Source organism: Chamaea fasciata, unplaced genomic scaffold (assembly GCF_029207755.1).
Source record: "Chamaea fasciata isolate MVZ Bird 193981 ecotype frontalis unplaced genomic scaffold, bChaFas1.0.hap1 SCAF_4, whole genome shotgun sequence".
Classification (NCBI taxonomy): Eukaryota; Metazoa; Chordata; class Aves; order Passeriformes; family Sylviidae; genus Chamaea; species Chamaea fasciata.
This window is the reverse complement of record NW_027094089.1, coordinates 21817001-21831947: the sequence shown is the minus strand read 5'-3', so window position 1 is coordinate 21831947 and position 14947 is coordinate 21817001. Positions and strand designations below refer to the sequence as shown.

The 14947-nt window shown below is 37.2% G+C and overlaps 1 protein-coding gene across 1 annotated transcript in view; it reads right to left on the bottom strand.

Moving 5' to 3' along the window:
• The window catches only part of SLC1A3 (solute carrier family 1 member 3), a 65966-nt gene that overhangs the window by 15494 nt on the left and 35525 nt on the right, over positions 1-14947 (bottom strand). Inside the window, exons 5-6 of the mRNA XM_066181063.1 lie at positions 4318-4522; positions 2518-2560 (exon numbers count right to left, since the gene is read on the bottom strand). Of these exons, the coding sequence (XP_066037160.1) occupies positions 2518-2560; positions 4318-4522 (248 nt within the window). The remainder of the gene's footprint in view (positions 1-2517; positions 2561-4317; positions 4523-14947) is intronic.

Below are 14947 nucleotides of genomic sequence, written 5' to 3'. Positions count from 1 at the left end.
TTAAGCTTTAAAGCACATGAGAAATACAAAACACTTAAATGTTAAATAATCTACAGGACATCTTTAACTATGAACATAGGTTTAGAACTTGCTAGTTGAGCCAAGTTTTCTGTTGCAGTAGAGTACTATCAAAATAATTTTTTAAACTGTATTGGGAAACTGCTGAGAAGTCCCTATAACTCCTAAACAAAGATGTTTTTAGGAATTTAGGTTGTGTAGGGTTAAAAACAATATTAATTTCCAGTTTAAATTCGGTAATAGTGATTTCCATTTCTTTTTGTATGTTTTTATCTTATTTGACTCTGTTCCCACTTTTTTTTTTGTACTTGAATAGTTTCTCAGTCAGTATTTTTTTCTTTATATGTTGCATTCTTTTGATAATTCCAATAACTCCTCTCTTCACTGTGTTCGTTTTGCATGAATATATGAATTGAGAAAACTGAATTATCACATTCTTCTGGTTTTAGTTTACGTCTTGGTGTTCTGTCACTTAATGTATGTCTTGGAGCTGCTTAGAACATTTTTGGTCTTTTTGATAATGATTTGCTATGTCAAAGCAGAAATTACTGTTTACTTCTAAGTGTTTACTTCATGTGTGTTGAAGAGGTACAAGGAGGTAACCAAACATGCCAACATGTGGAAGAGCTGAGTCATTTTGTTGCTGTGACTTTACAGTATTGTGTTGTGCCAGGGTCTCATCACTTTCTTTGTCTTTTTTTTTTCTAATACCTCAACACAAAGTGCTTGGACTTTCTTATCATCTGTAAATTTAACTGTGTGCATCTTATGGCAATGTCATTTATAAAAATATCAACTGAGGTACTCTCAGTCCTTCAACAACTTCCATTGCTATCTCCACAAATTTTAAAATTCTCACAGTCCCCTGCTCAACTATTTCATTTTTGTCATCTTAAAAACTGTTTTTGCCCAGAAGTAAAAAAACCTCCAACCAACCAACCAACCAACCAACCAACCAACCAACCAACCAACCAGCCAACCAACACCCAAACAAAACAATAACAAAACCAGGAAAAAATTAAAAAAAAGAGGAAATGAGCAATATTATGGAAGAAATATAGTATAATTTATGTTTCAGAAACCTTTGTGATTTTTCTGGTTTGTTTGTTTTATGTATTTTTAAATTTTTGTTTATTATGAAGTCTTTACTTTTTCCTTTAAGGCTTTTATATCCTTCACTATATCCAAAATCAAACTAATGGCCTGTTATCTGCTAAAATAATTTCCCAAATCTTTTTGAAACTGCTATCTGGAAGACACTTAGATTGCTTTCAAGAGCTCTGGATAATTACTTCCAAACTTGAGAGATTTATGAAAAATTCTTGCTGCTACATCCATAACTTTATGCCCTAATTATTTCATTATTCTGAGATAAAGATCATATAATTCCTGTACTTTATTACATTACATTCTTTGAATCTATTTCTAGTTTAGATATAGACTTTTTCATTTCTATACTGCTCTTCTGCATCACTATACTGAGTTCATCAACATCCTTGCTGAAGACAGAGGCATGGCATTTGAACCTGGGTCTAGTTTGAATTTTAATCTTTAATCTAGAAATCTTTATGCAGAAAGTGATTCCTTTTTACTGGTTTCTATTTATACAACTAAAGATAATGTTAGAATTTCTTTTCAATTCTTCTGCAAGATGTAACTCAGCTGGATCTTGAAAAGTTTATACTTTATGCTCTTCTTGACCTCCACATTTCAGATTTTTATAGCTACAGCAATAAATGGTAAATTATATCAGTTCAAGATGGTCTGTGGGGTCAATATGAAGCAATTACATTGTGGAAAGACACATTCTAGGTTTCACTGAATCACTGATGTCCTCCTTTTTAAAAAAACAATGTAACTAGTTATTATTATTTTGTCCATTGAACAGCTAAGATTAAGACCAAGCTAATGATAGAGGATTTTGAGAAGCAACATAATAAAAGCACTCCTAAGGACTTCTACTGTAGGTGTCAAGAAGTTTGGTTTTTTTTTGTTGTTGTTGTTTTTTTTTTTTTTTTTTTTTTTTTGTGTGTGTGTGTTAATGTTGACAATTTATATCCCCCTGTTTTGAACCTATTTGTATTTGCCACATGACATTCTTGAAAATCTACCAGTCTTTGCACAGATGGTGAATATCTCAGTATCTCCCAGGTTAACATAACACTGTTTAGGAAAAGCAGGTCCTGAATTTTGCTTTAATGAACCTTGCCGTCAACTTATGAATTTGACATATTGAAAAAAGTAATTTTTTTGATTTGCCAAGCTGGGTGGGTTTTCTTCACTTCTCATAGCAAATACTGTTTTCTCAATATGACTGGAAACAAAACAGACTTGGTTGGTTTAGCTCGGGATTGGTTTTCTTTTTGACATCTGGCAGCAAATATAAGTTATGTTTCTGCTGTAAGTACAAGAACATGATATTCCTAAGGCAAAAGTAGTTACATTTAATTTCTTACTTCTTCATGTTTTATTTGGAAATGAAAAAAATGTATTTTTTACCTGTTTGAAGCAAGCTTCCACCAGATTTGGAGGGAACATATTTCTGTGAAAGAGAAAAAAAATAACATGAGAAGTAATAATATGCTAATAATTCCTTTTGTACAGACACAGCTAATAAAAGAATTGAACAGCTAATTTTTGAGGAATCTTAAGACTAATGCATGATTACATATACAGTGAGTAGAGCTTTGCATGTAACATTGGCCTGGTTAGCATTACCAGGATGAAAGGTAGGATTGGATAGCTCCTGGCAACTGGAATTTCAGTATTCAATATTGTATAGCAGATCTGGTTATGGAGAGGTATATTATCAAAATTATTAAGTGTACAAAGCTCTGTAGGCTCACTTTTAATTTTGTACTTATTAATGCATTATGAATCCAGATTAAGAAATAATTTAACAATATTTAATATATTTTGAGTTCTCAAATAATTTTTGTATAGCCTAGTTTTTATGTAGCCTAGTTCTTAATGATATTTATCACTTGATTTATCTTATGATATTTATCACTTGATTTAGTCTTGTTGTGGTTACACCCCAAATCTTTCGGAAGTTTGAGTATTCTATAATAATAATAGATACGCATGTGTGTACATTTGTTGCAGATGGGGGTTTGTTTCTTTGTTTTCCTTTGTTTTGTTCATTTCTGAGAGATTTAGAAACAGCCTAACTGAATAAATCTTGAGGAATCTGAGTGCAAACCTCTTCAGGGAGGTTTCTGTAGTCCCCCTTTCTGGCAGCGTGATCCTTGGAGGCCTTTCTTCGTGTCTCCGGATTCTCCAAATGGGTTAGTGGAACACAAAATTTTGGTGGTTTTACCTGTGGAAAAGCTCCTGAGTTCAAAACCTCAGCTTCCCTACTCCCTGGAATATATCTTTGTCATATAAGCTCTGTAAAAGAGGTACTGCAGAGTCTCTGAGCAAGGAAAAAACATGATTTTATATCTGTGCCCTCCATTTCAAGCATTTTAGTTGCCTGTCCCTGGAAGTTATTACTCATTCATATGATTGAATAAATTGAATAGATGCACCCAGACTGGTGGCTACAATTCAAAATCAAAATAAATAACTAAATCAGGGGTTCGAGTGAAGTAAGAAAACTGTTGCAAGTTGGAAGAAAAGGGGAGGACTTAGTAATAAGGTCTGTGCTACTGAAGGAGGAAAAAACACCCATGCAGAGAGCAAAACAGAGGTCTTTCTTTTGAGAGAGAGGAAGGAAGAAAGGAAGAAAGGAAGAAAGGAAGAAAGGAAGAAAGGAAGAAAGGAAGAAAGGAAGAAAGGAAGGAAGGAAAAGAAAAGAAAAGAAAGGAAAGAAAGGAAGGAAAGGAAGGAAAGAAAGGAAGAAAGGAAGAAAGGAAGAAAGAAAGGAAAGAAAGGAAAGAAAGGAAGAAAGAAAGGAAGAAAGGAAGAAAGGAAGAAAGGAAGAAAGGAAGAAAGGAAGAAAGGAAGAAAGGAAGAAAGAAAGAAAGGAAGAAAGAAAGAAAGAAAGAAAGAAAGAAAGAAAGAAAGAAAGAAAGAAAGAAAGAAAGAAAGAAAGAAAGAAAGAAAGAAAAAGAAAGAAAGAAAATCTTTCCTTTATTATTCAAAGCAGTTTCTTACCCTGCAACTGCTAGATTTGGAAATAAATCCATGTATCCCGTTTTAGCATTGTAAGGGTTAAAGATTTTGATATCACACAATTGAAAGAAATTTGGCAACTTTATGCAGTCACTGTTTAAAATTATCTACTTTAGTTCTCTGTGCATCTAAGATAACAGTCATAGCTATTGGTACAGAAAATGTGTGGTATCATAGCCATACCTGATTAAATCAAGAAAGGCATCTGCTGCTGTCACTTGCACAATTTTGCCTTCTCTGTGCATGTTTTCCTTCGTACCTTTGCCGGGATGGATGATGACCACAATGATTATGCCAATCAGTACAGCAATGATTGTAGTGCTCATGTAGTAGACTACTGCTCGGACTCCCATCTTCCCTGAGGCTTTACTATCCAGGGCAGCAATTCCTAGTAAATTTAAGCAGAACAACATTCACCTGATAGAGTTGTTGTTAAAAAGCATGAACTAAGCATGATGAAAATAGTTCTGTGGGAAGAGTTTAGATGACCAAATTTAAAGACAGCCAAGACATCACTCTTTTGAAGCTCATACTGCCACTGTCTTCCCATCCCACCCCTAGTTATATAATTTTCTAAAAGTGTTACAGCTTTCTATGCTTTCTTAGCACTTCATTAAAAGTAGAGATTATTGGTTTGATACAGTGTGACACTCCCTATATTCCAGTGAGATAATTCATGGTTTCTGATTAATGTAGTTACCACAGTCTGAAGAATGTGCTGCACATAATTTGTAATTATAAGATAGAAAAGAGAGTACTCTTAAGTAATGTTGATAATGTTTGCAACAATTAACATGTAGGAAAAGTTTTCTTTAATCCTCAGCGGGCAACCTCAGATTACCTCTGTCCCAAGCCATGGGAGTTTAAAACAGTTTAAATGCTGCTAGCCTGTTTCAGAAGATCCTTACCATTCCATGAATAGACCTTTAAAGTCTTTCATAAACTTTGCAGCACTTGCAACATTTATCCTGATTCTTGGCTCTGTTTGAATCTACTGTGAATTTTAGGGTACTCCCTAAGACATCTTCTATAGTGTTTGCACCGATGAATGGCTGCAACGTGTTTTCTAACAGAATGTGCAGTTCTGTCAGGGAAAGAGTTCTAAGTGTCTGAGAAGGAATCTCTCGTGATAGCTGTCAGAAATGGAAATGCTTTTTCTCTTTCCAGCAGATGCAGCTAAGTCTGATAGTTCTTCTCCTAAAATGTTCCACTGCTCCTTCTCCTTGATATTTGCCCATACTCCATCTGGAGGGCTGTGCCATCAGCCTCAAAGCAGTGCTCATGATTCTTGTTGCAATCAAGCTTTCAAAATGCAGAATGAGAAAAGGGGTTAGAAAAGGATCTTTTAGCTTTGTTATCTCCTCCTATACGGAATTGCCTAATCCATACTTCCAAAGACTACCTACACATTTATATGGATGCCACCTTTGAACATATAAAATACAAAAAAGTTGACCAACTTCTGCTCTGGATGTCTGTCTCAGAGGAGAAAGCATATAAAATAAGTCAAGAGGACTGCAGGAATGTAAATCATATGGAAACTTGAATCATGGGCTGGCAAAACTAAATGTTTTTTAAATTATTGTAGATATATAATACTTCTGCCTGTCTTCTAAAGGAGATACATTCTCTTGGACCTACAGTGAAAGCACTTTAGTCCCTGATGTAGCTGAGACCAAGGATGCGTCCCAGGCTCTGATCAAACCTTCCCAGTATAAAACCAATCATATGCTTCATACTTACCCTTTCAGTTCAGTTTTTTTCGTTTTCTGCCTTTTTGGTAGAAACCATTAGAGCCAGTGAGATTAGTAGCCACAAAAGGAATTGTGAAGGGACACCACTAGATTCACACACTGAATTGCTTGGTTTGTATGTGTGCCATTGTAGTGGAAGAACAAAGTGTTACTGGTACAGCAAGAAACTGAACATGGAAATCCAACATCTGAAACATTTGATCCTTCATTTCTTTACTCAGCTTTTCCATCTGAAAAACTGGATTATTATGTTCATGGTAAGTTTGCATTTATGATTTGATATGCTGTGAGGAAAATAGTAAACACTAGCAAGTTGCAAATAGCTTTTTTAACTTTACAAAAGGGAAGTCCTGTAATCCTCTTATTTGTGGATGGATGATTGGGGGTTTTTTAAAGAGTCCTCAAGTAATGTAAATATGAAATAATGCAAATAATGTTAGCCAATAAAAAAATAAAGTTAATAATTTTTTGAGAACTTCAGATCTGCTATCAAACTGCACAGCATTTACCTCAGACAGCTCTTGTTACAAATTTTATTTTAAAGTATTAAAATGAAACTTAAAATAAAACATAACTTACAAAGTGAAAAATGAATGTTTACAGTCCAGTCAATTTCAGTTTTGTATATTTCAATTGTTTTGGGTTTTTTGTGTTTTTTTTTTTTTTTTCCCTGTCTTTACTTTTTCTTTCTAAAGTAGCAACAATGATCTATTTTTTTATTTTGGATAAAATCATTTTTAAACTTGTTTTACAACCTGAGCAAAACAATTATCCTGTACAGTTTAGTAGGAACATTTGGAAATGCAGAGATTTTGAAACAGTCAGTTCCTAGTATTCTGCCCTTTACAGACAGTAGATTCAAGACCAGAGGCTGAGCACTGTCATTCTTGGAGGATTTACAGGCACATCTGCCTGTGCTTTAACCAAGCCTGATTTTTTTTGTACTTCGCCCGTTATAGTAGGTTGAGCCTCCTACACTCCAAAAATCACTAGGAGTCATTGTAGGGCATACCTTACCAGCAAAGATTGCTGTTTTGAAGGATTAGATCTTTTGATCCTATTTTCTTCTTGGGCTGATTCTGGGATTGAGTAGTGAGCCCTGTGAAAGTGGTGTGTCAAGGGAGCAAGAGTCATGCTCTTGTCTTTGTAAGCTGCTTTCCCGGCTGCTTTCCTGGGGTGCACTCTGGCTGGGACTACATGGCTCCTTATTTTAGGTTGCTTAGTCTCATTCCTGCTCTTGCTATCATATAATTTATTTCTCAGCTTGGACATAGGAAACAGGAATTCCTCTCTTCTTGAGCTGTAACTGCTCATGGCATGTATAGCAGAAAACGTTCAAAGCAGATGGATGACAGGCCTGAGTATGAACCAAAGCTGTATGAGGAAGGAAGCAAGTGCTCACCTCTGAGAGCCCTGATTGGGGACCTTCTGGACAGTCCCCCCTCCCACTGCAATTAATGGGAACTCAGCAAACTGCAAAGGTTTCCAGCATACCAGCAAAAACAATTGTCTAAAATAATATTTAAAATCTGTTTTTAAAACACAAAGAAATGAAAGGGGTTGTTTTCTTTGCATTTTAAGATGTTGACAAGACTTCTTAGAACTGAATAGGACTCTGGAAAGGTCCCCAAAGCTTTCATGTGTCACAAAGCATTGTATCCTCAGTGTGTCTTTTCACAGCCAGCCAGCAAAACCCCCATTGTCCCGCGGGAGATGTATGTGCTCCTTTCATCCCGCTCGCTGCTCTCTCCCCCACACGCTACTGGCTCCAGCACCTCTGCCTCCTCTCTTCCTCTCCCTCCCCTTCCCAGGGGGCCTGGGAAACTTTGCCGTGCCACCAGTCCCCACGCACAGGGATGCCTTGGAGTTGTCAAGGCGATCTGGAGCAGAGCCCCTGTAATTTCTCCCAGCGTGTGCGCTCACACAACATGAATGGGAATGATTTTTTAAGTACTGATGGGGAGGGAGAGAGGCTGGGGAGAAGGAAGGGAAGAAAAGAAAGAAGAGCATAGGCATAAGCCTGTAAAACTGCAAAAAAACTCCCCAGACTTTACCCCTGTCTTCTTCCTTCACCTATCCCTTCACCCTCTTGAGAAGCAACACTGTGTACAGAATAGAGACATGAGAAGGAGTTCTCCAGAGTGTCACAAAGCAAAGCACTGTTTTGTTCTTTAACAAAGATGTTGGAGAAGAAATGAAAATATTTTAGAATATAGTAAAGGCAAGGAGAAGGCAAATATATAATTGCAAGAGGAGAAAGAGAGAGAAAAGATGCAGGGGAAAAGGAGGAAAAAAAATCTAGTTAGGATGACTTAAACAATTCTGAATTGTTAATCTGGTAGCTGTGATTGCTCACCTGACTTGATCACTGTCCTGTAAATTGGCATGAACTATTGATTCTATGAATCATCACGAACAGCTACTGTATTATGAATAGGTACAATATTATGACTAGTTTTATGTCAATTATATTTGTTTATATTGCATTTATGATTTTATATTATACAGAATTCTAGAATATACCAAATCCAGGATTGCCGCTATTTTTAATTTTCTAGATATTGGAAGCATGCTGCACATAATTTATGTGTAATCTTGAATTATAGCATGGCACACTAATGCAGGGGGATGGTATTGTACTCCTGGAAGATCAAGCATAAAATACACTGAGCATGTTTTCTTTAGATAATGTTTAAGCCAAACAGCTTTGAATATACTTGTTCAAGAATAAATTCCAAGGAATTGTTTTAAAGGCAGAAATGTAGAAGCTATGCTAAAAGTCCTACAGCTTCAGAATACTCTCTCCTTTTAATTAGCGCAGTAGAATCAATGGAATAAACTGGTTTTTGCAGAACAGTCCAATGACCTCAATGACCTATTTCAGTCTGAGTTTTGAGTTTATGCCTAATTTTCCCTATTACACCACGTGAAACTTTCTACCTGTAGTTTTTCCTTTTTTTTTCTTTAGAAAGAAGAAATATAAATATTACACAATTAGATGCAAAATGCTTTTTTTCCCACAAGAGTAACTGGTAAGCAGCTGGTATGCCTGAAGCCCTGTTTCTGTGTGTAAACTCCTAGTTAGCAAAGCATCTTTGAGTTTATATTTGGCTTCAAAATTAATCACTTACTAACAAACAAGAGCCCATAAATAGTGGCTTTTAAATAGAATATCTTTTCTTACACTCCAATGTAAATAGCAACCTTCTGAGGAAAAACAGTCATTATGTAGGATTAATTCTAGTACCTTGGGTGATTTCATCTTTCCTCAGAGCAAGCAAGACTGCCACTGGGAATTGAGGGTGTGCATGTGAGCATATACATTTATGCATGCCTATCATTTCAGTTTGAAAATGGTTAAAATGCTCAGCCACTGCTTATCATATTGAAAGTCCCTGTTTCTGAATATCTTTTCTGGCCTTTAAAAACTTTTGAAAAAACTAAGTACTTTATGTGTTTGCTTTCCTACACTAAAATTCTCGTGGTTTTAAGCTTTTTCCCCAGGGTTTTTAAATTTTTGTTTCTTTAAAATCTCTTTAGATGCATAATGACAACCATTTAAAATATAGAACATTTCAGCTGGGACTGAAAGGGCCATCTAGGCCAACTAGATTTCAAGACTGATCAAAAATTATCGTTATTAATGTCATTGACTTCTTCAACATTGACAGGCAGGGGTTATTGGCCACCTCTCTGGGAAGCTTGTTCCAGTGTGCTACCTCCACCTCCGGAAAGAAATGTTTCTTATGAATCTCCCCTGGTGTGGTTTGAACCATTCCCACTGGTCCTGTCACTTGATCCAGGGAGGTGAGATCAGCATTATCCTCTCCTCTTCCCCTCCTCAGGAAGCTGCAGAGAACAGAGAGGTCACCCCACAGCCTCCTTTCCTCCAAACTGGAAAAGCCTCAAGACCTCAGTCACTCCTCACAGCATAGAGGTCATTCTGCTCAGTAGGTGAGAGGCTGTGCTCAGAGCCCAGGTGCATGCTCTTGGCTGAGCAGTCACTGCCACCAGGTCCCCATCTGTGGGCACAGAACTCAACACCTCCAGGTCAGGATTCTGCCAAGATGCAGCAACATGTTGATGAAAATACATAAAATAATGGGGCAGTTCTGAAGGAGTATGTGGAACAAACTCTCCATTCTGGTCCTTATACACACTGACTTCTTGAAACAACAAAAAAAGAGGATTTCTATGACCATGATGAATTCTTTCCTTATTCAGCACATTAGAACTGAATTGATGGCACCTCCTTGCAGATGGAAATTTTTATAAAAATTCCCTTTAGATGTTTTGAACTATGTCTTTATACACAACACATTATGAACAGAGCATCTTTTTATTCCTAATTATTTTCCTGTTTACTTTTTATGGTCTCTTCATTAGGAAATTGCAGTTGCTTGTTAAGGACTCCTATGGTGGAGCAATAATAATGGCAACTGTTGACTCAGGAGTGTTGCCCTAATTTTGTTTCTTTAAGGTTGTCTTTCACTCTCCTAATGAAGCAGTCTCAAATGGGCTAGTCCCACCGCCCACATCCACTAAGCACTGTGTGATGAGTAAACTCTCAGTGTGAGACCATGAGAACAATCCCTTTTGTTGATGAGGATTTGTGGAAATGAAGAACACTGTGCAAGTTCACAGTAAAATATGCTGACAGAAAATTTGCAAGGAGAAGAAATAGTTAGGTAAAGACAGCAGAGGCATTGCCCAAGTTTAATTAACATGATTAAGCACTAGGACTTTATTCCAATTGCACCTGAACATGTCCTCTGTGGCGCTGAGCATTCCCAAAGAACGAAAGTTAAATTTAGGCTTTGACATTTGGGTCCATCACAAGATCAGGTACAAATTTTACCCAGTCTCTAGATTACAGTTTTTAATAATTATAACAGTAAAATAATAAAATTACAAAGAAAAAAGACAGTAACATTTTCAAAGAACTATATGTGTAGATGAAGTTAATTAATATTAAATCAATACATCTAATGACTTCTTCAAGCCACTTAAAATATATGTCTGAAATACAGCTATGTATGCCTTTTTAGATGAACTGATGAGACAAGTTGCTTTCAAATCTCAATTTAACTTATCTTTGTTTAGATACTAATTTTTAGATAAAGAAATTAGATATTATATTATTTTTTCCAGTTCTGTTAAGAACAGTGGGCAAAATAGAGGAAAATTAGCAGTTGTATTTGATCCAAAATTATGTGACCGTGATTAAGCCAAGCTGACTAATGAAACCCATGGCTGGCATATAGTAATGCAATTCAAAGAGCCAATTGAGTGGCTAAGAGTGGCTCCTAAATGACAAGCTTTGCCCCAGAGCTTTGCAGTCCTGCCCCATCCTTGCCAGAAAACTATCAACTTTGGGTTTTGTAGGGTTAATTTTTTTCTGACAGTTCACCATTTTGAGTCACCCCAGAACTGTGTTACATGAACACCAAATCTTTTACAATGGAAGCAGAAGGAAAGAGTGTCTGGGACAGAAAACTAGCAAGCACCTGCTTTTTTTTAGCCACAGTTTATTCCTTAGAAGGAGAATGTTTGTGAAACTGTGGCACAATTATGTCTGAACTTCATTGAGTGATGTAAATGGCAGAGGCCCAAATAATCTCTAGTGGCTTTACAGCAAGTTTTACCTTTCAGTTAACCATGAATAGTTATGGACAGTTTTGTTGTGATTCATCACTGATTAACACTCTTTAAATAAAATAGCTTCACTTTATGAAACTTATTCTTTGGTATCACTGCATTTTATTTGTTATAAAAAAATATGACAGTAATCCATAATTGAAAGTATTTCTTGGGCCATCAAGTTTAGTCTTCTGATACAGCAGGGAAATATATTCTACAGTTGGTTAAAAACTTACTGAGCCTGAGGTTTAAACCAGTAACAATTTTTATCCCAGCAATTTCCACGTTTTGGTACTCCACAGCCTTACTCCCTTTTTAATTTGCTTATTTCAGTGGAAAAATAATTTGGTCAATGGCTCAATGTCCAGATGGAGACCTGTGATGGATGGTGTCCCTCAGGAGTCTGTGCTGGTATCAGCACTCTCTGGTATTTTCCTCAATGACACAGACAGTGGGACTGAGTGCAACCTCAGTAGGTTTGCAAATAACACCAGGGAGAGAGGTGTTTGACATGCCCAAGGAACAAGATGTCATCCAGAGGGACCTGGACAAGCTCAAGGGGTGGGTCCAGGTGAACATCATGAGGTTTAAGCAAGACCACGTGCAAGGTGCTGCACGTGGGTCAGGGCAACAACGCCCAGTATCAGCACAGGCTGGGCATGAACAGACCCAGAGTAGCCCTGCCCAGAGGGACTAGGTGGTTGAGAGGCTGGACATGAGCCAGCAAAAGAAGCCTAACCAGCAGATCAAGAGAGGTGATTTTCCACCTCTGCTCTACCCTCATGAGACTCCACCTGCATGGGGGTTGGAGCACTGCATCCCACCTCTTGGATCCTCAGCACAAGAAAGACATGGACCTGTTAGAGCGCATCCAGGGACCACAAAGATATCAGAGGGATGGAGAACCTCTACTTTGAGGACCAGCTGAGAGAGCTGGGGTTAATCAGTCGGGAGAGCAGAAGGCTCTGGGGAGACCTTTTGCTACCTTCTAGTACATAAAGGAGGCCTGTAAGAAAGATGGGGACAGACTATCCAGTAAAGTCTATTATTACAGGAAAAGGGGTAATGGTTTTAAAGAGGGTAGATTGAGGCTGGACATAAAGAAGAACTTTTTCCAATGAGAGAGCTGAAACCCTCTTGGCCACTCTCGGAGTCTTTCCCATCCATGGAAACTGTCAAGGTCAGTCTGGAGAGGGCTCAGAGTACCCTGAGATAGTTGAGGCTGTCCCAGCTGATTGCAAGGGGTTGGACTAGATGAATATAAGGGCCCATTCCAGTGCAAACTGCTCTGTGTTTCTTTAAAATTCTTCTCTCTGTCAGTATGAGACACTGAGGGCAGGGAAGAATTTGATAAACCTCCCCAGACTCTGCTTGTTGTTGCTAAAATATTTGTAAACAAAGTACAACACCTCCTGGTAAAATGAAATAATTCAATATGGAACACTTGGTGCATCTACTGTGTCGATGATGCTTATATTACTACATGAAAACTCCTGTAGAATTATGCTCTTCTGTTCTGAAATGTGTAGTTGGCTTGATTTTCAGGTTTGGAATATAACAGGGTACATTTGAAGAACCAGTAGGAAAGTACATTTCCTGAAACACATCTGCCTGAGAAGGACCCTGCTGTGGGGCTGCTGAGATACTCATTTAACTCTTCACATTATTCCATCTTTTGCTCACAGTATTGGAATGTGACAAACAATATGCTTTTTGAAGGGGAACTAGGGAGTAATTTATCTTCTTTATGTGTGCTAAGCAGAGCAGGAGGGAGATGCAAGCAGGGATTCACAGCAAGCCATGGAGCAGTGATTAGTAACAGCTGACAGTCTCAAACCAAGACTTTCTTTCTTTGGTTACCTCATTGTAATAACAGAGTACAAAGAACTGACTGTCTCCAAGCCAAGAATCAGAGACCCAGGAACACAGAAAATAGCAGCTCAAAATTTTTTTTGGTAACAAAACACTATTGCTACCTGCACAGAGCAATTCTAAAAAGACATCCTTTTTTGTCCAGACGCTTGGACTAAGCTTTCCTGGAAACAGGATTCTTATGTTGGACATAAAGCTGATTATTTTCTGTGTAAGGAGTGAAAGAAATAAGTATATTTGTTTATGAAAAAGGATAATACAACATAGTAAATTATTTCAGTTTAATCAGGAAACAGGTTTATTTTGGTAGCTGATAAGACAAAGGACATTAGTTTAAATCCTAAAATGCATGTTGTTGCAAGACTGAAATAAATATGCTGGTAGTTGTAAGACTTTTATCCTGTTCTCAGAGGATGAAATATTAGTTTTCATTTATTCTGAATGCATTGCCAAAAATACCTGCTTTAAGCATGAAATGCACTGCATCCTATGTATGAAGTGATACAGGTGATAAAATTACCTTTGCCTTCTGGATGGTGTTGAGCACATTACTCAGCACTCCATAAAAATCCATAATGCAATTTCTCAAAATACATTTTAATTTTCTGAAATGCTGGTCTGAGTTTTGGCAGACTGTGCCAGGAGCTCTTCACAGTCACGTTTTAGTATGTGCCGCACCTAGTAAACAACATTCCACAAAGATACAGTGCTTCGTGTATCTGACTGGCTTTATACAGTGTGATGAAGCTGCAAACTATTTACTAAATTAAATCACTCCTGATGTATATTTGTTGCTACTGAAAAAATAGTGAGAGATTAGAGGTGTCCATAAGGGAACAGTAGCTAGAAATGCAGTTTAGATGTAAAAAATAATTTGCTTTTACATCTTGGGTACATAAAAAGTTCCTGAAGATACACTTACATTAATTGCTAGAAAAATTGACATTATTCTAGTCAGAGTGGTGCAAGACTTAGAGAACGTGAAATCAAGGTTTCCCCCCTAAAAAAAAGAGAGAGAGATAGGTCTCTATCTGTGTGCTAGACAACATGGCTTTTGGGGCATGGGATTGTTCTGATGAGTAACTCGTCAGAGTTTTATGGTGGAGATATCACCTTCTCACTCAAAATATAATTCAGTATTGTCAGTGAACCTGTTCCTGACTTCTTCACTGAAACTTCCAGTAATAGACTCTATTGCAATGATAGTATCTTATTTGGATGTTTTCCCACTAGGATCTGACACTGGTTAAGTTAATTTTATAGTGTTCATACAGCAACCATCATTTGGAAGGAAGCTTTGCCCAGTTGGATGTGACTCGATAAAGATTTGAATCAATGGTAGTGCATGACTAATGCTAGGTAACAACCTAGCCTTTGGATTTCTGCTTGGATTTTTAATTTTAGCCCAATTTTTAAAACATTGAGAGAGCGTTGTTTGTTAATTCATCTATACTAAGATAATTTGGAAACAAAGGGTGTGATGTTGTCTCTAGGATTGTATAAGGAGACTTGGCTTTTTTGAATAGTCTGAAGTTCCATTAGTAACT